Source organism: Aphidius gifuensis, linkage group LG1, assembly GCF_014905175.1.
Source record: "Aphidius gifuensis isolate YNYX2018 linkage group LG1, ASM1490517v1, whole genome shotgun sequence".
NCBI classification, from domain to species: Eukaryota; Metazoa; Arthropoda; class Insecta; order Hymenoptera; family Braconidae; genus Aphidius; species Aphidius gifuensis.
The window spans coordinates 30,255,909-30,280,841 of NC_057788.1; the positions used below are offsets into that span (position 1 = coordinate 30,255,909).

The 24,933-nt window shown below is 24.2% G+C and overlaps 3 protein-coding genes across 5 annotated transcripts; 2 read left to right on the top strand and 1 right to left on the bottom strand.

Annotated features, from left to right (window-relative positions):
• The first annotated feature begins 1,517 nt into the window (after window positions 1-1,517).
• Window positions 1,518-11,062, top strand: LOC122860332 (paramyosin, long form-like). The gene is made up of 14 exons (XM_044164115.1): window positions 1,518-1,679; window positions 1,908-2,210; window positions 2,926-2,982; window positions 3,770-3,856; window positions 3,925-4,091; window positions 5,148-5,385; window positions 5,457-5,873; window positions 5,954-6,170; window positions 6,246-6,373; window positions 6,464-6,576; window positions 8,927-9,122; window positions 9,201-9,329; window positions 9,423-9,794; window positions 9,880-11,062. The coding sequence occupies exons 2-14, from the start codon at window positions 2,085-2,087 to the stop codon at window positions 10,276-10,278; spliced, it is 2,646 nt and encodes an 881-aa protein (XP_044020050.1). The 5' UTR covers window positions 1,518-1,679; window positions 1,908-2,084; the 3' UTR covers window positions 10,279-11,062.
• Window positions 6,600-8,783, top strand: LOC122860333 (paramyosin, short form-like). The gene is made up of 2 exons (XM_044164116.1): window positions 6,600-7,746; window positions 8,283-8,783. The coding sequence occupies exons 1-2, from the start codon at window positions 7,447-7,449 to the stop codon at window positions 8,781-8,783; spliced, it is 801 nt and encodes a 266-aa protein (XP_044020051.1). The 5' UTR covers window positions 6,600-7,446.
• Window positions 11,063-12,298: 1,236 nt separating the features above from the next.
• LOC122860334 (TGF-beta receptor type-1) lies at window positions 12,299-24,665 on the bottom strand. Of its 3 annotated transcripts, none has more exons than XM_044164117.1 (8): window positions 23,453-24,665; window positions 21,422-21,533; window positions 18,027-18,205; window positions 16,198-16,431; window positions 15,817-16,050; window positions 15,413-15,753; window positions 15,084-15,323; window positions 12,299-14,988 (listed from the first exon to the last, which is right to left on the bottom strand). In XM_044164117.1, exons 1-8 carry the CDS (start codon window positions 23,544-23,546, stop codon window positions 14,866-14,868), a joined length of 1,557 nt encoding a protein of 518 aa, XP_044020052.1. In that variant the 5' UTR covers window positions 23,547-24,665; the 3' UTR covers window positions 12,299-14,865. The 3 variants fall into 3 exon arrangements, with proteins under 3 accessions (XP_044020052.1, XP_044020054.1, XP_044020053.1); XM_044164119.1 differs by lacking the exon at window positions 18,027-18,205 and adding an exon at window positions 19,220-19,374; XM_044164118.1 differs by lacking the exon at window positions 18,027-18,205 and adding an exon at window positions 20,252-20,403.
• Window positions 24,666-24,933: the final 268 nt, after the last annotated feature.

A 24,933-nucleotide genomic window follows, 5' to 3' on the forward strand; every position in this document is an offset into this window, starting at 1 on the left:
ATCATCAACACTTTCCTTTTCTAAAACTTAATCTTCAATCCTTCTTAAGAAAAAAAATCATAAATAAATTGATGAAAGCTCCAATTTTCGATTTTAAATAAAGCTAAAACCGAAAAAAAAAATAAATTAATAGTCTTCCAGGTGTATTTTTGTTTGAAATATGCTTGGAATGTTTTCAAGGTTCAATTTTGTAGGTCCAACTTGTATCAATGAATTTGCCAGATGTCAAATTAGACAAACGTCAAGTTGCAAAAGTCATGAGTATTTACGATTTAAACTTTCATTTGATTTACGATATTTGAATTTCATTTATTTATTTTGCTTTTTTTCATTTTTTTATAATATTATGATACCAAGTTATTCTTGAATAGTTCATTTGGATGAATATGTATGTAAACATGTTGGATATTTAACAGTAGAGTGAGCCACTCAATGCAGAGTGTTTGGATTTTTTTAAAAAAATATATAATATGTATATTAAAGTGGGGAAAATGAGACAAATTTTAGTGAAGGAGAATATAAGGTGGTGAGAAAGTTTTTAGAGAAGGGGATTGTACATAATCTCAAATTACGTGATGAGGAGATGAAGAAGCTGGGCCAACGTTATTTTTTTTTTTTTTATTTTATTTTTTTTTTTTGCCCACCAACGAATACTGGGGCCAACCTTTTATAGACACTCAATGAAAAGTGGGGGAGATGAAGAAAATATTACGAAAATATTACGAAAATTTTTTAAAAATTTTTTAAAATATTATTTTTCATAAAATACAATAAAATTTATAATTAAAAAAAAAAAGAAATTAAATGATAAAAATAAAATAAATTTATGATTTTTAAAATTAAATTTAAAATAGATTTGATTTTTAATTTTATAAATGAAAATTTATTTATAAAAATTTTCACATAAATATTAAAATGTCAAATTAATATTAATTAATTTTTTAAATATCATAAATAGAATAGTCATTGATCATAATATTTTTTTGACAGTATTTTACAGTCATTATGCTTGTTCCAAAAATAATATGACATTTTTATTTATTTATTTATCAATTTAGCGACAAATAATAAATAAAAAATAAAAAAGTAATTTATAAATAATAACAACATTGATTGAGAGAAAGTAATTTTAAAAATTCCATTAATCTAAACTTGATGACATTGTGATGACATCAGTTTTTGTCTTTTTTTTTTTTATTTTACTTTTTCATGTACCATAGAATGAGAAAGAAGACACACATAAAAGCTCAGTCATGATCATGATGTTTTTGGAGATCAAAAATAAAATGTATAAAAAAAAAAAATAAAAGCAAATTTTACATGTCTCTACTTCGTACTTTGGCCATCATGCACATCATCAACTAAAAATTTAACTTGATAAATAAAAATATGAGAAACTAATATCTAAATATTTGAATAAATATAATTTACAAAGCACGCATGCGTTAATTTGATGGTAAATTATTTTGAAAAAAAAAGGAAAATGTATTTTGATCTATTGCGCTTGCGTGATTAGTTATTTTAATGATGGTATGATAGTTGCCGGCGCGACATACGAACGACGACGGTACGCGCACTACGAGTAGGGCGCTGGTCGGCACCAAAAGCCCAGAAGAAGATACGAACTCGTTGGCCAACGACACAACATCGACGAGGATATTCAGAAACAAAGCATAACGGTTCCTAAACAAACTTACATATTTTTGAAAAAAATTTAAAAATTTTATCATAAAAGTCAAAAGAATTTACATGAAAAAAAAAAAATAAATAAATATTTAAAAAAAAGCTCATTCAATATCATTTTAAAAAAAATATTATACATTTTTTTTTTCAAATTTTTTTAAATTTATAAATTAAACATTTTTTTAAATATTTATTTATTTATATTTTTTTTTTTTTCTTGACAGCGAGAGGAGAATCGACAGGGGCGGTGTGTTTGAAACCTGATTAATAATAAAATTTTGATAATTTGAAGGAAAAAAAAATTATTAATAAAGTTTAACGAACAATTTAAGTGAATCAAAGTTTTATTATATAAAAGTGATTATTGATTGTTTAAAAAAAAAATACATCAATAAATAATAATGTCGTCTTCAGCGGTTGCAAAAACCTCAAAATATACTTATCGCAGCAGTGGAGGAGGAGGAGGAGGATCGGCTGATGTCAGCATTGAATACAGTGCCGATCTTACTGCACTTTCTCGACTTGAGGTATGATAAAAAAAAAAAAAATTAATTAAATATATTTGATTTTTTACTAATAGATTTTGTCTAGTAAAATTATTTTTTATTTTATATTTTTTATTGAGTGAAACCACTCAATTAAAGTGCTGATAAGATGAGTGGATTATTTTTAATTTTATCTTTAAATTTATCATTTTAATTTGGTTATTTATTATTTAGCTCGATTTGAAAAATTGTGTGCTTAATTAAATATTTAAATAAAGGAAAAATAAAGTGAATAGAAAGTGAAGATGAAAAAAAAAAAAAAAAGCTAAAGTTCAGTGACCATTAAAGGGATGTTTGTGCCAAAATCGTTAAGTGCAACACTGTCGATATCAAATTGCCAGGACCAAAAATAGTCTGACGAATAAAACGTCATTGTTTAAATTTATTTATTTATGTTTTATTTTTATTTTTTCATATTGAAATTCGTAATGTAAGGTATAAATGTCATTAACTATTTTGTTAAAAAAAGTTCAATGTTTTATACTGACATGAAAAATTATAAATAACAAAAAAAAAAAAAATCATTAACACAATTTACTAGATATTTTATACAACTAAATTCTGCACCTCAAAAAAGATATTTTTATCTTTGATTACGTAAAACTCTTGGATCTTTAACTGATGTTACAAAACTATTTTTTTTTCTTTTTTTATATCTTCCCTCGTTTTTTTAATTAAAGTTTTTTTTTTTTTTCAGGACAAAATTCGCTTACTTCAAGATGATCTTGAGTCCGAGAGAGAATTACGCCAGAGAGTAAGTATAATTTATTATATTCCAAAAATATTATAAACTCTCGAAAATTATTTATATAAAAATGAAAAAAAAAAAAAAATTTGGCTAGCAAACGAAGCAGAGAAAGAACGTTATAATATTTCCAGAGTAATGAAAATTATTTTTGGATTAGAGTTTATGTTAAATTGTGGAATTTCAAAATTACAAGAAAAACATGATATTTTTTTTAAAATAAAAAAAGAAACTCAGTGGGGGAAATGTAAAAAAAATTTTAAAAAAAATATACGAATAGCTCTGAAAATGTCCAGCTCATATTTAGTAACTATTTTTAGTTTTTAAAATAAAACATATTTCATTATTTTTAAATTAAAAAATTAAATTTTATTTTTATAAACTCATTACTGTCAAATAAAAAACAATCAAATAATATTAAAAATAAATTTTAATAATAGCCAAATATAAATAAATTGATTTGTTATGATAATTAATTTTGTTATATTGATAATAATTGTAAACAAAAATAATTTTCAAAAATAATTCAAGTCATTCTTAACTCGATAAATAGCTCGTTTGTAATATGAATAAAGCTCCGGATATAGTCGACGTGCCTATCCGAAATTAGACCGCGCTATTCACGGTGTTACCAGAGGAACCCTGACGTCAGGTTGGCCGATGGCAAAACGCCTTGTATTAAATACACATTTTTCATCATTATTCATTTGAAAAAAAAAAAAAAAAAAACAAAAATTCTTCTATTTAAAAAAATAACTTGAATAAATATTATAAATATTTTTTTTTTGAATTACAGATTGAACGTGAACGTGCTGATCTCAGTGTTCAAGTAATTCAATTATCTGAACGTCTTGAAGAAGCCGAAGGTGGTGCTGAATCTCAGGTAAATTAATAATCAATTTATCATTATTAAAAATTATTATTAAATTTTATTTTTCATTTAATTTTTAGTTTGAAATTAATAAAAAAAGAGATACTGAGCTTTTAAAGCTCCGTAAACTTCTTGAAGATGTTCATCTTGAGAGTGAAGAAACTGCTCATCATCTTCGTAAAAAACATCAAGAAGTTGTTATTGATTTTCAGGATCAAATTGATCAGCTGTCAAAAGCTCGTGCCAGGTTTGTTGAATTTTTTTTTTCGTTTTTTTTCTTAATTAAAATCATTATCATTGTACCATCATTATTAATTACACACAAACACATGGTTATTCATTTAATTATTATTTTTTGAACGTTAAGATTATGTCTTTGGCGACTGGCTTGAATCCAAACAGACAGTAGTAGACATTAAAAGACAACCTAAAATAAAAGCTCGTTTAAATTTTTCTAAACATAGTTTTTAACTGCTTAAAAAAAATTCTGTAAATTAATAATAAAAAAAAATATTAAATTATTATTAAGATACAGTTATTGCTATTAAAACTACTAATATAAATTTTCTTTATTATTTATTTTTATTAAATATAAAAATTTCAAAGAAAAAATACATGAATTTATTTTAAATATCTATATTTATTTATTTATTTTTAAATAAATATAAAAATGATATTTTTAATTGGACTGATGGATATTATACATGTAAAAGAGGTCGATGATGCAATTTAAAATTAAATTAAAATACCAGGTGCTTTAAATGATCAACCTGTTGTTGATGTTGTTGTACTTAAATTTGACAATTTAATTTTTATTTTTTCAAATAATAACTTGTCACTTTGTTTGAAAAATATAATGACTATGAAAAATTATATTATTATTTTTTTATTATTATAAAATATTTAAATTAAATAAATATATAGAGAGATAAACTGAGTGAGTCAAGTCTCATTGGCTTATGACTATTTTTAACTGCGATGCTTGTACGCTAAGCAAAGCTCAACCCCAACGATTGGCACGCCATATTAGTACACAGTTACCAGTCATCCCCACCAATATTACATGACACCTTACACTCTTCTTCATCACCATCATTATCATCATTAATATTATCAACATTATTATCATCAAATTAATATACCTACATAAAAAATTATCTTAAATATTAATTATTTGATTTTAAAAATGACGGATGAAATTTATTGTAAACAAATTATCATCATTGTCATCATTGTCATCATCATAATTTTTATATTAATATTGTCTATAAAAATGATTAATTTATTTGATATTTTTATCAAGGGCTGACAAGGAAAAAGCCAAGTTTCAACAAGAAGTCTATGAGCTTTTATCTCAAGTTGAATCAATAACAAAAGAAAAAATATTATCAGTTAAAACTGTTGAAAAACTTGAAGTTCATGTTTCGGAACTTAATATTAAGATTGAAGAACTCAATCGTACAATTGTTGATATTACAAGTCACAAGACTCGTTTATCACAAGAAAATATTGAGTTGGTCAGAGAAGTACAAGACCTAAAGGTAAATATAAAAATATAATTTTGTATTTTGTATTTTTTAAACAATAAAAATAAAATATTATTTATAATTAGGTAAATATGGAGAGTATTGTTTACACTAAAACTCAAATAGTTGGACAACTTGAAGATGCACGTCGTCGTCTTGAAGATGAAGATCGTCGTCGTCAATTATTAGAGGCATCACTTCATCAAATTGAAACTGAACTTGAATCAGTACGTGTACAATTGGAAGAAGAATCAGAAGCACGTCTTGATCTTGAACGTCAATTGGTTAAATCAAATGGTGAAGTATCAATTTGGAGATCCAAATATGAAACTGAAGCAGCTGCTCGTGCTGAAGAAGTTGAAGAAATACGTCGTAAATATTCATCACGTATACAAGAACAAGAAGAACAAATTGAAAATTTACTTGTTAAGATTAATAATCTTGAAAAACAAAAATCACGTCTTCAATCTGAAGTTGAAATTCTCATAATTGATCTTGAAAAGGTAATTATTAATTAATACAATTTTTAAATATTTATATTTATATTGTTTTTTTTTTTTTTGTTTTTCAATAATTTCCATAGGCAAATTCAACTGCTCGGGAACTTCAAAAGCGTGTTGAACATATTGAAAAAGTCAATATTGAATTAAAATCACGTCTTGAAGAGACTGTAACACTCTATGAACAGAGTCAACGTGATATACGTAATAAACAACAAGAACTCATGCGTTGTAATGCTGAACTTGAAAAAACACGTGATTTGAAAGAACAACTTGCACGTGAAAACAAGAAACTTGGAGGTATTAATTTTATTATTAAATTTAAACTTACATAATTTTTTATTATTTATTAATAATATAATAATTATTTTTTAGATGATTTGAATGAAGCCAAGAATCAATTGTCTGACATGAATCGTCGACTTCATGAATTGGAACTTGAACTTCGTCGTTTGGAAAATGAACGTGAAGAGCTTGCAGCAGCTTACAAAGAAGCTGAAGCTGTAAGTTTTTATTAAGCTCTTAAATAATATAAAAATATATGTTAATAAACATCAATAAATCATTGTCATTTGTATTGATTTATTTTTCAGGGTCGCAAGGTCGAGGAACAACGCTCACAACGTTTGTCAGCTGAGATTAGTACACTTCGTCACGAGACTGATCGTCGTCTTGCTGAGAAAGATGAAGAAATTGAGATCATTCGGTAAGTCATTATAATAATCATTAATATTTTAAAAAATTTTATTTTTTTATTTTTAATATTATTATTACAAACATCAACCTTTGAATTCATTATGAACGAATCAATTTAAAATTAATTTCAAACATCAATGACGAAAGATTGTTTATTTTTATCATGATGACACATCTTTATGTCACTCGTCATTTATAAATCAACGACCAACATCATCATCATCATCATCAATCAATCAATCAAATAATAAATATTACTAATCAAAAAATTATTTGATTATTAAAATTAAATAAATAAAAGTAAAACAACAATGCCAAGAGTTAATTTACAAACTGGATAATTAAAATAGAGGTGATGAAGATTGATCATTGATCATTTAAAATAGACAATATAAATATCGACATCATGATCAATCAATCGTCAGCCAAAAAAGTTTAATAAGTAATCGATCTGTCAGCATCGGAAATCTTCGATTTATTACCTCGGCAATTCTCGTCATCTCCAAGAAAATAATCTAGTACAATTAGCCACTAAGAATACAATCATCAAGAACTTAATGATCTACTTATTACTAGTGCTGATTGGTTGTTCTTATTTTAATGATGGGCTAATACTTTGATTAAAAAGACTACAAAAGATTGAAACGATCAGTTGCATCTTGACAATTATCATTTATCATCTGTGCGAGTTAAAAGTTCTTTCCATTATCAATCATTATTTTTTTTCAATAAAATTAATTATAGATTTAGATCCTTTTATAAAGCAATTGATTAAGTTTTTTCCTTGTGAATTAGTTTATTTTTTTTTCAATTATTTTGTGGATTTATTAAATTTGTTTTTCACTTTTTGGAATAAATTAATAAATAAATTCGGGAAATAATGTCGGGTGATGTGCCATTGTCACATATGCCACTTGATACAAAATGGAAACGTCATCAGCCATCATCAGTTTATGAAAAAAATTATAAATATGGAATAAATTATTATCAGCCAATGATTGATTATATGGATCAAAAAGAACGTAATATTGTTAAAAATCCAAAATTACCAGAATTACCATGGAATGATGGTGCATTAATATGGGAAAGAAAAAGAATACTTCCATATACAGCTGATGATCTTTTACGATATGCCATGGAAGCTGAAGATAATGCTAAAGATCATATATCTAATTTTAAGGTATTTTTTTTTAATTCAATTTTTTAAATTGTGTCTATTTTATTTTTTATTTGTTTTTTCAATTTAAAGATGAGTAATGTTTATTTAAAAATTGCATTTGTTAAAAGGAAAAAATTCAAGTCAATTTATTTGTATGTAAATCAAGTGGGGATAGATAGAATGAAAGCGCCGGGGAAAAATTTAAGATGATGATTGGTGCGGGCAACTTGGCTGGCTGACCTTTTCTAAGTCTAAATTTGTACCTTGCTGTACAAGTTGCCAGCCATTCTTGTTTGGTCATTTAATCATTCGTCAGTAAACTAAATTGTGTGAATAATATATTTCTCTTTCAATTATTATAAATTTATTTTTTTATTTTTTTATATAAAAAAGAAAAAAATTCCATAATAATTATATTTTAATTAAAAAATTGCAATTAATTAGATGAAAATATTAGTAATAATTCTAAAAATAATATATTAATTAGATGAAAGTATAATTTGGCAAGTGTATTTATTGTTTGCCTGGGTAAATAATTATTAAAATAAATTTTAAAGATAGCAAAACGATCGGACTTTAGTCTGAAAAAAGCTGTTGAAGCAACACACGTGACAAAAGATATTGTTCCATCAAGTAAAGACACTCCATCATCATCTTCATCATCAAATAGACGTGCTAAAGAAATTCCAAGTGACGTTACAATGTCTGATCTTTATGTACAATCAGTTAGAAATAATGAAATGATTAAAACAGTTAAACAAGCACTTGATCATGGTAGAAGTTTACGTGGTAAATCAGCAAAAGCTATTGAATTTGAATTAAAAACAGAATCAATGAGAAATTTATCAACGACAACTGAACTTGCTGATATTAGAAAATATCAAAGAGAAACATTACAAACATTATGGGATGATAGAGATCATGAAAGAATGATGGAAGATAGAACTCGTGCAATTCAAGATGAAGAAGCAAGATTAACAGCACCACTTGATGATTTACACAAAGAATTAAAAGATCTTGAAATAAGATCAAGCACATATTTTGTCGACAAGAGGTAGTAATTAATTAATTTACATTTATTTAATTTTATATAAAATAATTATTTTGATTCGTTTGTAATGACATTGGTGATTTAGTTTGTGATCTAGCATAAATTTATCTTGATGAATTAAAAATTATGTTTTATTTTATATTTATATAGCAAACAGACAAGCATTGAGATTGAACAACTTAATGCTCGTGTTGTTGAAGCTGAAACAAAATTGAAGAGTGAAGTTCAACGTATCAAGAAAAAGCTTCAAATTCAAATAACTGAAATGGAACTTTCACTTGATGTTGCTAATAAAAATAATCTTGATTTGCAAAAGACAATCAAGAAACAATCACTCACTTTGACTGTAAGTTTTATATTTTATTTTATTTTTTAAATAACAAATATTAGGTATTTATATTTGTTTTTTTTTTTTATTATTTAGGAACTTCAAGCTCATTATGACGAGATTCAACGTCAATTGCAAGTGACCCTAGATCAATTGGGTATCAGCCAGCGCCGTCTTCAATCATTGACTGCTGAAGTTGAGGAAGTTCGTGGCAACTATGAATCTGTAAGTATTTAATTATATAAATACATAATAATAAATCAGAAAAATATAAATTAAATGTATTTTTTCTTTTTGTTTTTTTGAATATTTAAATAGGCATTACGTGCAAAGAGAACTGTTGAGCAGCAATATGAAGAATCAGTAAGTCGCATTAATGAATTGACAACAATAAATGTCAATATTGTCTCATCAAAGGCAAAACTTGAACAAGAATTAACAACACTTGCTGGTGATTATGAAGAAGTTACAAAAGAACTTCGTGTTAGTGATGAAAGATATCAACGTGTTCAAAATGAATTGAAACATACTGTTGAAATACTTCATGAAGAACAAGAACGTATTGTCAAGATTGAATCAATTAAAAAATCACTTGAAATTGAAGTTAAAAATTTGTCTGTTCGTCTTGAAGAAGTTGAAGCAAATGCAATTGTTGGTGGTAAACGTATCATCAGTAAATTGGAAGCAAGGGTAATTAACAGAAAAAATCATTAATCAATTGAAAATTTTGTATAATTATATAATAATGGGTTTTTTAAATTTAAATTTAATATAGATTCGTGATTTGGAATTGGAACTTGATGAAGAAAAACGTCGACATGCTGAAACTGTTAAAATATTACGTAAAAAAGAACGTTGTGTTAAGGAAGTTATGATTCAAGTTGAGGAGGATGCTAAGAATATTGCACTTTTACAAGAGGCACTTGATAAAACATCACAAAAAGTTAACATTTACAAGAGACAAGTTCAAGAACAAGAAGGCATGTCTCAACAAAGTGTTACAAGAGTACGTCGTTTCCAAAGAGAACTTGAAGCTGCTGAAGATCGTGCTGATTTTGCCGAAAGTAATTTATCATTGATTCGTGCTAAACATCGTAGTTTTGTCACAACATCAACTGTTCCTGGATCCCAAGTTTATCTTGTTCAAGAATCAAGGCAGGAGAGCATTAATTAATTTATCATTCAATATAATATTCAAAAATCAAAAATACAAACAAAATGTTCCTGATATTTAAAAAAAAATAAAATAAAATTACAAAATAAAATAAACAATGAAAAAGTTATATTTAAAAAACAAAAAAAAATTATAATTAATATATAATTAATGCCTCAATTGTCATCAATAAAAATCATCGATATTATCATCAAATTATTATTATTATTACTATTATTATTATATATTTAAACATAAAATATATTTAAATTTTTTTTTTCATAATCTTCGTTTTATTCTTTATTTATTAATCAACGAAAATCATAAGTTTAAAAATGAAAAAAAAGAAAAAAAAAACAAATAAATAAATAAATAAAATTATTGATTGTTTATCATTAAAAAAATATCATCAAAAATATTTTTTTTTTTTAAATTCAAATAAAATTTTTAAATATCAAGAGGCAACCAATTAATTTGGCTTGATTAATGTAATATCCTTCTTATAAAAAAAAAAAAAAAATGAAAAAAAAAAAACAAAAAAATGGAAAAATATATATTATAATATTTTTTTTTTCGTGTGATGGTTACATTTTTTTTTTTTCCAACTATGTATGACAATTAACACATGTCCTTTCCATCAAATTTGTAAAAAAAAAATTATTCTATTTTTATAAAAAAAATAATAATAAAACAGTGAGATTAATCAAGACCGGGTCACGATGATAACAATGATAATTAAATTATTTTGTTTGCAAATGAAAAAGCAAAATGAATTTGTTTTTTTTTTTTTTTTTTTTTAAACCCAGAAGATCAATGAAGTCACTAGTCTCTCTGTCACCCCATTAATGATTTCACCAATATTTAATCACAAATAAAATTAAATGTTATAATTATTATTACTATTATTTTGATTATTATTAATTCATTTTAATTTATGAATTTCAAGTGTTAAGAAAATTATTGAACGTGGACAATGCAATAGGGATCGACACACATTATTAGGAATTATTACCCGGAAATGTATGTTATTCTGTACAATTATTCTTGCACTAATAAAAAATTTTTTTTGAATTAATAAATAGTAAATTGATCGAGAAATTTGAATTTTTTTAAATTCAACTTTGTTCATTTTTTTTAAAAATAATTTTGAAGGTTGATGAGGGATTTTTTTATTTGTATTATCTTCTTTTTTAGATTTAATATGGTTTTTTTTTTTAAATAAAAAAATAGATTTTGATTATTTTCAAATAAGTCACTCCTCACAGAGGCTGTGAAGAGTAGCAAATTACGACTTTTGTAGACACAGTCAAAAAAGTATTAAACACCTTTTCGATTAATTTTTTTATTTGTTTCTTTTATTTAAAAAAAAAAAAATAAATAATAAGAAATCTAGAATTGTATACAAAAGATTGTTTTCAAAACATATAAATAATTATAATATTTCATCATTTGAACGTTTACGCTCATACAAAATTACTGAATACAGCTATTTTCTCAAATTTCATTATTACAAATTTAAAAAAAAAAAAAAAAGTCAATCGGATTAATTATTAGTAAACAATTTAGTATAATCATCGTATCAAGCTATTCAATTCTAAGTATGTTTACACACAAGAGATAATATTTGTTTCGAAAATGAGCTTCAATTGAACAAAAAAAAAATTAAATTAATCAAACAGCTTTGATGGTATGCCTCTGTTCACCAAATATCAAAATCGAAATCAATCGAAATAATTTCATATTTTTAATTATCCTCTTTAGTTATTAATTAATTATGTATTTTTATTTTTTGTATTTTTATTAATCATTCAGGTCTCGTTCCATCAAAATTTTTTGTTAAATATTATTTTCTACAATTTTTTTCTTCACTTGTCAGTACAACATGATTAAAATATGATATTTTGCGCAATCTAAGGCTTACTATGGCTTTTTGTAGGTGATTGATTCTGATCAATTTTATTTTATTTTTTTTTAAATACATTTGTTTTGTTTTTTACTTATTTCATCCACTAAATTTCTGATCATTTTAAATTCACACAATTCAGCTGTATCAAACTTTTAATTTTTTTTTATTTTTCTCTCTCAAATTCCATAAGAAAATAATATTATTAAACGATAAACCACAATATCCACCCATTTATTTTAATTTCAGTTATTTTAAATTTATTTTTCATTTTAACTTTTGTTTTATCTTCTATTTTTTTATCCTTTCAAAATCATTTACACAATTATTTACAGTTTTATCATACACATGATAGTCCAATTGATAATTTTATTTTTGTATCATTTGTTTTTAAAAAGCAGTTTATAAAAATCATATCAGCTGCAAAATTAATTTCAAATATAAAATACAATTAACAACAGTATAAAAAAAAAAAAAAAAAATAAAAAATAAAAACCAATAATATATTTCTAAAATTTCAATAATTAGTACGAAATTTTTTTGTATCATTCAGTATATTCCAAGACGATTCTTTAAGTCATATATAAGATTCAATAAATTAAAAAACAATTATAAATTGATATTTAAAAAATGCGCTGAATTAAACAGCCATTTTTCTTTCTTCCTTCATTGTGGCCAGCGCATTTAAAAATGTCTTGGAATAATAATTATAATAAAATATATATTATTTTATATTAATAGCTAAATCAGATTTAAATAATAATAAACTAAGTGTTTGCTCAACTTTATCATACATTGATTTCTATTATTTTTGTTGCTGTTATTTTCATTATTTCTTTTAACGTCGTAACAATTGTATTTATTTTTTCACAAATTATTTAAATATTTTTTGTGTTTAATTCACAATCTCATAACATTTTCAACTGTGACATGACGTAAATAAAATAACTAGTTAATGATATCACTCTAATAGTACTTATAATATTATTTGTATATTTTTTTTTATATTCGTATTTGTTAATTTTACTTAATTCGTTGACTATGCAACGATTTAGATTTTGTACAGTCGGGTTTTATTTAACCAAAGAAAAATTCATTTAAAACATATATTTATAAACTATTATTATTATCTTTTATTTGTGTTTGTGTGAAGATTTTTAAAAAAAAACTAACTCATAAATTGGCAGTTTGACTGTATTGTTAATCATGTTTTTTTTTGTTCATTAATTGCCCAGCTATTATTTCTACAGACGAGCAATTTACTGTATTATTTTTGTTAATTGGCACAAGAGATTGTACTAGTAGTAGTCATTCTATCAAATCACATTTGATATAAAAAAAAACATGTGATTATTAAACTATTTCATTTGTTTCGATAATTAATTATTAATAATAGTTACGTATTTTTATATTAACCTACGTTTAACAGGAATGTTTGAAGAGGGACTTTTTACAAACAATTATTAATAACTATTGTTGGTTTTATAAAATTTTTAAAAATTTGAGCTATGATGAAGAAAATTATTAATTATGATCTATGTGGGTATTATCAGTCTTTGAGTGAATTGCAATCCACAAAAATTTTATTTTTGTGGATAAAAAAACATATGGGATCACTGTTTTGTTTTTCTATTAATTTTTTACTCGGTGGAAAAATAGCTGGGCTTAACATTGAGTATAATTTATAAATATTTGAGAAATAAAAATTACTACAATAATTTTCAGTTGATGGTAATGAAAAACTATATAAAAATACGTTTACGAGTAATTTGTTTGTTACTTTATCTTAATTTTAATCGTCGTATATTAATTGAGAGTAATCGGTCAATTGATAATGGAAAAAAAAATAATTTTATATTTTTTAACACTGAAGGAATAATCAGTCTCGTTCTTGGTGCTTGAAATAGCCAGCTACCATATTTAATTTCCTTCTTATTATTTATTTTTTTTTTTTACATTCACTCAATATCCAGTCATGTTAATTTCGTCATCACCAAAAACACTTTTCTTTTTTTTTTTTTAAATCGAATTATCATTAGAGAAATTAAAAAATTAAATTTTCGAAAATAGATTTATTTTTAGATTTAACGATTATAATTTTTTTTCTTTTCTTTTTAATTTAGATGCACTTATTCTATTACTAGCATTCTCATAAATTTTTATTACAAACTCTTATCTTTTTAATTATTTTTAATTCCTTATCAATTTTTATTTTTTTGTTAAATTATTAAATCACGTTTTAAAAAAGTTTGCTTCAAGCAAAAAGAGTCGAGCTTTTTTGCTGTTATAGCAAATATAAAAATGAATCATTAAATTAATTTTTTAAAACGTGATTAACAACCGATTATTCTCAAAGTAGATAAACATATCATTCGTCAAATAAAATTATGCGAAAATTGATATTCACTGTCTCAACAACGAGACAATTTAAAAAAGATGATAAAATTTTTATTCGTCAAGACATTAATTAGCCCAATTTTTAAATTTAAATTTTATAAATTTATTATTAATAAATGATTATTTTAAATATTATCATAGTATTTTAAATTGTTTAAAAAATAAATTTGAATAATGTCTTAATAATCAATGATATAATTTAAAATTTAATCAAGACAATTTGTCCGTAAACGTAATTTTTTTTTTATTTCACTTGTTGATTAATAATTAAACAATAAATTAAATAATATAAATTAAATAATAAAATCTCACTTTATACCGTTCAACGCAATATAACTGGCAATTGATTTTTTAATTCTAAGTGCTGTTAGTCTAGCTCCAGCATTATGATACCAGCATTCTTTCATGACTTTAGACATCAATGCAAGTGCCTAAATAAATGAATAAATAAATAAATAAATAAACAAATAAATTGCATATGAATATAATTTAGAAAAATAAAATTATTTAATTAATAATAGCTTACCTCAATGGTGCACCATTTGTTTGGTATAGTAGGTCTATGTCTATCAATACAAACAACTTTTCGCATTTCTTCAATAGTAGGATCAGAAGGTGCAACATCATAAAATGGAAGTTGATATTCTTCATGCATACCACTGACATTACATCGTCTTGATATTTCCCACAGTATTAATCCAAGAGCATAAACATCTGCCCTCTTGAATGAATCGAAATGATTCATATTTATAGTCTCTTCAAGAACCTTAAAACAAATATAGAAATAATTATATTTATGAGGTAAAAAAAAATACATAAACAATATAACAGATGATTTGTTAAATTTATAATTACCTCAGGTGCCATATAACGTTTTGTACCAACTCTATTATTTAATTGTATATCAACAGTGTCAGTTATAACATCATGTCTAACAGCAAGACCCAAATCACCAATAGCACATGTACCATTTATTTTGACAAGTATATTTTTAGATTTAAGATCTCTATGTGCAATTGCTGGTTTACCTTGTGTACCAACAATTTCCATATGTAGATGAGCAAGACCAGTTGCCATCGTGTGTGCCATTTTAATCATAACATCAACATCAACTGTTGTACGATTTAAAAAATCAAATAATGAACCTTTTTCATGATAATCAGTTATTAACCACAGTTGTGTCCATGTTCCATTATCTATTTAAAAATTAAATAAATATATATTTTGTTTTTCTTTTTTACATTTGATTATTATTTTACCTTTGTTATCAGCAGCAATAAAACCAAGTATATTATCATGTCTTAACATAACAGTTTGATAAATTTCAGCTTCTCTAAACCATGATCTTTCTTCACGTGAACTAAATATTTTAACAGCAACATTTTCACCACGCCATCTTCCACGCCATACTTCACCAAATCTACCTTTTCCAATTGTTTCAACAAGTTGTATTTGACGTGCAATACTTCTCTGCACAAGTAGTGGTAAACCAACTGTAAATATATAAATGACAGGTTAAATAAAATGTAAATTGAAAAATAAATTAAACTGGGATAAATGTATGATGTTGAAAATTGAATTTTATAAATGAATAAATTATTATTGATGCATGAAATGTTGAAGAGACATTTAATTATTACCTGAACCACTTCCACTTGTTGTCATTTCAAGCATGTCTCTGATAGTGACACCACCCAAAATTGGTTGATCTGGTGCTTCCATTGAATCATCAGGAAAATGTCTTGCTGGTCGTTGACGACTCAAATGAACATGATATATTATCATAACAACAATACATATACCACATATTGGTAGTGCTATTGTCAATGCAACTTTCCATGTTGACCATGCTCCAACACCACCAGCTGACGTTACTTTTATCATTAAAAATAATATTATTAATTTACATAAATACATAATTTAAAAATTAAAAAAAAATACTTTAATTATTTCCCACAGTTAATGTTTTTCAATGTTTTATTATTATTTCTTTTTTTGTTAATCAAAGAGACACAAGTTGTAAGCTATTCACAGTTCATGCATTAAAAAAATAAAAAAAATATACAAGCAATAAAGCAAGACAAAAGCGTTGAAGGCAATTAATACAAATGCAGATAAAAAATAAAAATAAATTCAACAAATATTTATTTAAAGAAAAAAATTAGGAAAGTTTACAAAAAAAAAACTTTTTTATCATTTTTATTTATTTTTTTTATTTAATGACCTCATTTGGTTTTTTTTTTTTTGGTTTTTTTATCACTGCTTACCTCTCCCTCGCTCTCTTTCATCGTATTTTTTTTTTTTAATTCAAATTTTATATTTTTTTAAAAATAAAATCGTGATATTTTTGACAAACCATGCTGTTAATTGGTTGATATTCAGTAACAACTTAAAACAGGTATTTAAAGTTACTCTGAAAACGTGACTAAATTTGTATAATTGGTATGCAAATTTGATAATACATTTGTAAAAATATATTTTACAAAATGCCAGTTAAAAAAAGGATTAATTAATTTAACCAAAACGAGGATAAAATTTATTTGTTTCAAAAACTACAATATTTTTTTCTTTTTGCTAACCACATGCTGTTGATTTCTAGCAATTTTTGTTTCTAAAACTTTATTGGATGATTGATCACCTTGAGTATTAAAACATGAAGAGAATTTTTATGAGTTTGAACGACCATTTTTATTTTGTTTTTTTTGAAAAAACACACACGCATATTGTGGACCAAAAAGCATTCATATTGTTGCGACATAAAATGATATTTTTCTTTGTCATTTATATAACAAATTGTTTGTTGTTTTTATTGTATATATATTTTGTATTTCAGATGAATAATGTAAGCCATCATACTCAATCCAAGATGACAGTTTGAGCTCCCTGGTGGCACGTGAACAATACATTTTTTTTTGTTTTATTCCATGCTTGTCCAACGAAAAATGTACAAGCTTTGATCGATGAATGACTATTTTCGAAAATATAAAAAAACCAAGACAATGAAAAAAAAAAAAAAAAATCACAAGTACGTCAGGCTGACATTATTAATTAATTTTTTCTATTATTTTATTAAACAACGAGACAGACAACGAACTCGTTATTATTATTATAACAATTGCCAGTGATTTTACATGTCGACAATTGTAATAGAAATAATTTTCAAATTACACTTGTTAACTTGACCAAATTGAGTAATATTTTTAACGCGTGTAATATATATATTGCTTTAAATTTATTCATTGTCAGCTTGACATACATGCAAATAAACAATTTCACAAATGTTGAACATGAAAAAATTTGCTGAATCATATGAGTCTCAAGCCCAGACGAGTGACAAAAGCTAAATTTCGATTCTGATGATAAAAAAAATAATTGATTATGCCTCGATATATATTATTATATATATATTTTGTGATGAAAAAATATTGTCATTGATTGAGATGATTCATCAATTAAGTATTTTGCATACCGCGATATGAATCGGCCATTTGTGGGCGAAAGAAAGGCTTGATATCACGATTGCAGTAATTGGCATGTTGACAACATTCAATAACAAATTCACTGCCATCTGGGCTTCCGTGAACACCATCATCATTGCACCAAGCTGAGAAATCTGATGATGGAAAGACTGTTTCTTTATCGTAACACCTGAGAACATTTTTCCATTTTCATCTTCTAATATTCATTTTTTTTTTTTTTTTTTCCTACCAATATGTGACATCATGGATCATTTAAAAATTATATCTTTTTTTTTTTTAATTATTTAATATGTTAATTGACGACTAAATATATAAATAATAATTTTAAAAAACATTAGTGCATCTGAAGCAATAATACATGTTTTTTTTTAATTAAATAATCTTGGCATAAATAAATGCAAGCAAATCAGTAACCAGTTAACAGATTTACCTGATGAATTATAATTAATTTGCAAGAAAAAAAATTAATCTCGTTTTTTTTTTTAATTAATAAATATGCATGTTGTTGTTTTTTTTTTTTTTTAAACACACATGCGACGTAGTAAGCAATATATATTAAATTTTTATATAATATTTTTTTCTCTACACAGTGGTTTTTTTTTTTTTTTTTCTTCAGAGGCTTTGTTTTCAATTTTATTTGAGACAACTCATGGATAAATTGATAAATGCAGTTTAAATAATAATAATAGTAATAAATTAATAAAATAAACGAAGTGAGTCTGTCGACACAGACAGTCTGTTAGACACAGAGACAAAGTGTAAAATAGCTAGAGAAAAGTGTTTTTTTTTATCCCTGTTTAATGTGCAGTGAAAATTATGGAAAAAAAAAAAAGTTCTAAATAGTCAAAGGAGAGATAATAAATAAATATAAAAAGAACATATACATAGATATAATAAAATATGATACAAAAATAAAACTGAATAATTAATAATATTTAATATATAAAAATATAAAAACGTGCGAAATTTGAAGAGAAAAAAATAGATGTGCAACGAGCCTTGTGCAACCTCAGAATAAAATAAAATAATAAATTATCAATTTGAATATTAAAATACTGTAATTTTGATAGTGCTTGCTACTACTTTTCATTTACTGAAGTTTAAATATTTAATATTGTGTTTTTTTGTTTATTTTGTTTTTTTTTTTTTAAATTTTTTTAGATCCCAAGGCAGTTGACTGTACCTTCTCTGGCGATTGGATGCAGCTTGGGTTTGAGACCTCGATTGCAATAATCCTTTGTGCAGCACTCGAAGACAACTGTTGTGTTTAGATTTTTAACATTTGAGCAGAGGATTGGTGGATCAGGCTGCGAACCGTCAGTCAGTTTCTCTAAACACCTTGAAGCCCACATTTTTTTTTTGTATTTTTACCTTTTCATTTACTTTTTTGGTTTTTTTTTGGTTTTTAACCAATTCGAAAACAAACATTTTTTTTTTTCCACAAATTTAATTAATATCTTCAGTATATGTATGTTTAATTATTTTTCATATATAAATAATAGCAATTTGACAAATGGATAATTAAAATTACAAAAAAAAATATTAGTACATATTTAAATTATTTATATATTTTATTATTTAACAAATCAATTTGACCCGACAAAAAATTATCACACCTGGTATTTGGGTCAACGATAAATTAAATAAAACACCGTGCAACACTTTGGATTTATATTTAGTACCTTACGAGCTTGTTGAATTTTTTTCTCTCCAACGAAAATTCAAAAAAAAAAAAAAAATCTTTCTCATTAAGCAATATTATAAAATTCGGGATATATTTTTTTTTTGTTTTTTGTTAATAATGAAAAAAAATGATGCTTATGTTAAATGCAAAGACTCACAAAAAAAAAAATGGGAATTGTTTTTTTCATTTTTTTAAATCACAAAATCGTGGGAAAACTTTTTTCAAAAATAAATATCAAAAAAGAAAAAAATATTAATCCTAACAAACCTTTGCAAAAAATTTAAAACAAAAGGAAGAATTATTTATTTTTTTTTAAAATGACTAATGAAAAGTGCTGTTAATCGAATATATGAATCGAAAATTTGGGATTTAAATTTGTTATTAATTTTGTTAGTTTCATGAACGATTTGAAAGTTGATTTGTTTTTTTTTTTAATTACTGTTTAATTTGGGAATTTAAATTGTCTTTTTATTTTTTTGTTTGAAGATGATAAAATGCACACTAAACTCGGGGACAAATTTACACGTGTACCTTTATGATATTGGGTTGCGTTTGGTGATAGTGTAATTAATGATTTGACGTTGCAGAAGTCAGTATCGCAGCAGATATCGCCAGCATTCGTTCCGTTTTTGCACTGGTGTGGATAATGCGGTGGGAACCATTGTTTTTGATCAAGACATCGCCTTGCATATCAAATAATAATATTAAAAATAAAAAAAAACAATAATCTTCTTCTATTTTCACGATAAATTTCAAACAAATTAATCAAATTATCCAAATAAATCCCAAGATAAATTCAATAACAAATTTAAAAATTAACTAAATAAAAACTAATAAATATATTTCAAAAACATTTCAATAAAATTATTATAATATTCATAATAATTATACATTATTATCACTATTTTTTTATGCAAAATAAATGATGAAATTTTCAAGATTATGTCAACAATAAATTCATCAAAATTTTTTATCTAAAATGAGTTATTAAAAAAAAAAAAAAAATCCAATTAAAAAGAAATTATTTTTTCTCGATAATTAAAACTGTTTAAATATGAATCAGAATTTTAGTGTGTATTCACCCTTTTATAACCATCCCGACAAAATTGACAGTAGAAAAAAAAAATATTAATTATAAATGGAAAATAAATTTGAAATTCAAAGAAAATAAAATAAATTAATTAATTTTTAGACGAAATTCAATATTGCTTTAGCGAGTATATGATTTTTCAATTCACTTATGTATTATTATTTTTTTTTTTCTGTGTAAATACGTATAAATATGGCAATCGATCGCGACGAAATTTCGTATACCCACCTACTACTATTTTGTCCCTTTCTATTTCATTTTGCGAAAGAAAAAAATACTAAAAAAATAAGTAAACCGGTCGATCCGCCCGCTTCCTGGCAATTACCCACGAATTTTTTTTATTCTTTATACATTTTTTTTTTATTCATCTTCTCTTATATTTTGCCCCTTCTTCATCATCATCATCATCAAAAGCATTTCAATTATATGAATATATTCCGTATACCTATTCGCAAATACAATTTTTTTTTTTTTTTTCAACCAAAGAACGATTCATTAATTGTATTTTGATATATATTTTTAAAAAATTTATATATGAAATTTTAATTTGATTAGGGTTATTAATACTTGAAAATAATTATTAATTATATTTTTAATTATTGATTTTTTACCTGTAATCGTGGATTATTGTGTCATCTTTTCTTGTTGAACTTGCAAAACAAAAACCATCAGTTGTACAAGTGTTGTTATCATCAGCACAAATATCGCAGTAGCATTTTATGCCTGAAAAATAAAATTTAAAAATTAAAAATTAAATCTAGCTTCAAAAAAAAATACAACTTAAAAAATGAATATAAATATTCAATGAATAAAATAGATAAATAAATAAAAACCGCTAAAATTTAATTAAATAAACGAACAATTATTATCAAATTTCTTGAATAGAAATCATTTAAATCCTTGGAATTGTTTTTCACAGTTTTCCATGATTTTCACTGTGCTTTTTTTAAATATTTTTATAATAATTATTATTTCATATAATATGTAATTAAAAAAAATTTATAAATGAAAAAATAATGTACATATACAATATACATATTACAACAATAAAACATAAATGTAAATTAAAATGTACATAAGACTTCTTTACGTCTCAAGTTCATTGTATATAATTTTTTTTAAATAGTTTTTTTAATCAATTTTTTCAAGCAGCAATGAGTGTATTATATTATGCCTTCTCCTCATCACATCCTGCATTATATTATGTGCTTTCAGGCAAAAAGGTGCTTGTACAAAAAAAAAAAATCAGGAAAGAAAAAATTACAGGTCAGAGAGACTCATCATGTGTCCTTCGCCTTTCTTTTTTTTTACTATGTTATATGTCCTCATTCGCAAAGATGAAACACGTTTTACCGATCGTTATTAACAACACAAAGAAATATGAATTAATAAATTATAAATATATTTTTTTTTTTTAAATAAAAAAACAAATATAATCATACAATGAATAAATAAAAGATATTCGCACAAAAAAAATATAAAAAAATATATGAGTTTTGCACCTGAATTGCGTCACTGATTCAACAGTTTTAAATTTTTTTTTTATTTGTATTAATAAAAAGAAGAAAAAAAAAATAAAGATTGATGTAGATGGTTCTCGAAAGGGGAGCATTAGTTGATAACTTTGGAGCAAAAAAAAATAAAAGGATAAAATTAAAGTTTATTTTAATGTTTATATTTTTTTTTCTTTTAGGTTTTTATCTTATCAGACGTCACCGACCCCCTACAGGAGTGACAACTTTCATGGTCTTAATTAAATAATAATAAAAGCAGTGAATAAAAAATAAAATAATATTATATTTTTAAGACTTATTGGGCTATAATGTATTATGTAATTGGCAAATGGCCTCGTAAATTATCGATAAATATATTTCTTGAACATGACTTGATTGATCGATTAACATGTCAAGTTTATAATAAACATTATTCTACGAAATCATACATTTATTATACGAAATATTATTTTTAAAATTATTTTTCTTATCTTAAAAAATTTAAATAAAAATGATATATATATAGACACTTGAAAACTCATCTCACAAGTTTATTTTTCATTCTGACTGATTGTCATCTTAGTCCACATAACAGAAAAAAAATAAATAATAAAATAACACATACATATTTTTTATCGTTATGTAAACACATGTACTATAATAATAATTTCAAAAAAAAGAAAATTCAAGTTGCCAAGTTTCTGATAATACTGACCAAAATAAAAATAGCGCAAAAAAAAAAAAGAGCTAAAAAATAAAATTTCGATTTCAATAGTAAAAATTAATAACAAATAGAAAAAAATATAATTTTTTGTTTTTTGTTAATTAAACATATTAATTTACTAAATAAATAAAATATTGTAAATAATTTCCTCATCAATAATTGAATTAACTGTACCCGATAAATAAATTCGATTAAATTTTGATAAAAGATAAGAAAAAAAAAAACTTTGTTTTGATTTTAAATTTTTATATTTTCGTAAACAATCACGTGGGTATACCCAATTTTTTTATAAACAAAAATCTAATAAAAGAAATGTTTAAAAAAATTATAAATAATATAAAACTTATAAATAATTTAGTTGAAAAATAATTGTAACAGGTAATTCAAGAATCAAATGAAAATGTAAATAAATAAATATTGTTTACCATTAACGATTGATGACGTCTGTATTAAAATGATGAAAGTTATAAAAACAATAATGCTCGTGGTACCACCACACATTATTACATTAATTTTCATTGTAATAATTATTCAAAAAAAAAAAAAAACAATCAAACAAAAAAAAAAAAAATAAAAAAAAAAAATATACTTTTTTTTTTTTTTATATTTTCATAATCACTTGTTTATATTTATGATAAAAAATAAAAATTCCTCTATGACGATGTAAACAAACTAAATCATCGTCATCCATCATGAGTATCGTCATCCTATTTTTTTCATATTATTCACCAGGTCATTTGCTCCAAAAAAATTAAAATAAACCACAAAAATTTCACTGAATTATTTAAATATTTTTTTTCTGCTAAATTATTATTAACAATCACTCATAACTTGTCACATTAATTAAAATTTTTTTTTAAATAATCATTGTTAATAATTATTTATCTATGGTCATCGACCGAGACCCAGACAATTTTAATGTCACAACACTATTTTTTAAATTACAAATCGAAAAAAAAAATTTAAAATTTATTCAATTTAAAATATATTAATTATAATTATATAATTAAACTGGTTATAATTTTTTTGTCATATAAAAATAATAAAACACTTGCAATATAATTTTTTGTGTTGCAAATTTGCGGCCATTTTTTTGCAGTGATAGGCCCAGCCTAGAGAAATGCGAAATTGCGAATACACACAAAGTTACCGAAAAAAATTAACGATTAATCTTGATGTTGATGATGAGTAAATATATTATTTAAAAAAATATATATAACACAGACACTAACACAAATTAAATTAATACACAATATTGATGATAATGATTAACACTTTTGTCATGTTTGTGTACAATATTTTTTTATATATTGTTTTGATTAAGGTAAAGAGAGGGGACTAGGGGAGATGAAAATATTCGCAAGTTTTTTGGAGTTGTTAAAACACCGTGTGTATGTGTTGAGAGAGAGAGAGAGAGAGTACAGGTCAGTGGCACGAAGAGAAAAATATATATGTATTGTGCACTCGTAGACATTCGTGCTGTTCAAATTGTGAGTTCGATCGTCAACAAAGTTTGCGAGATGAACACCGCATACCTGCTGCTGGTTTATCAATTTTTTTTTTCTCTTTCTTTTTCACTATTTTTATATTTGTATCACACTCTTTGTTGTCTCCCTTCTCTATTAATGATTTCGCGAATATATTGAATACACAAAATACATAGATTGATAACTCAATGTGCAAAAAAAAGAACAAAAAAAAAAAAACACTATTACCAACTTTAAAAAGTGGCAGCACTGTACAAAATGGAGGAGGTCAATCAAATAACCCGGCAAAATTTGAATTACAATTTAATTTATTTATTAAAAAAATTTATTTATTTATTAAAAATTTATTTATTTAATAATAATTATATATAAAAAATTAATTTGTTTATTTATTTTTCTTTTTAATGATTTAATTGTTA

Bases quoted from the DNA above. Each gene is read 5' to 3' on its own strand.
- LOC122860332 (XM_044164115.1), top strand. From the start codon at position 2,085: ATGTCGTCTTCAGCGGTTGCAAAAACCTCAAAATATACTTATCGCAGC. The intron at 6,171-6,245 runs GTATTAATTTTA...ATTATTTTTTAG, and splicing joins TGAAAACAAGAAACTTGGAG to ATGATTTGAATGAAGCCAAG. The intron at 6,577-8,926 runs GTAAGTCATTAT...ATATTTATATAG, and splicing joins GAAGAAATTGAGATCATTCG to CAAACAGACAAGCATTGAGA.
- LOC122860334 (XM_044164117.1), bottom strand. From the start codon at position 23,546: ATGAAAATTAATGTAATAATGTGTGGTGGTACCACGAGCATTATTGTT. The intron at 16,051-16,197 runs GTAATAATTAAA...ATATATTTACAG, and splicing joins AACAAGTGGAAGTGGTTCAG to TTGGTTTACCACTACTTGTG. The intron at 15,754-15,816 runs GTAAAATAATAA...ATTTTTAAATAG, and splicing joins TATTGCTGCTGATAACAAAG to ATAATGGAACATGGACACAA.
- LOC122860333 (XM_044164116.1), top strand. From the start codon at position 7,447: ATGTCGGGTGATGTGCCATTGTCACATATGCCACTTGATACAAAATGG. The intron at 7,747-8,282 runs GTATTTTTTTTT...TAAATTTTAAAG, and splicing joins ATCATATATCTAATTTTAAG to ATAGCAAAACGATCGGACTT.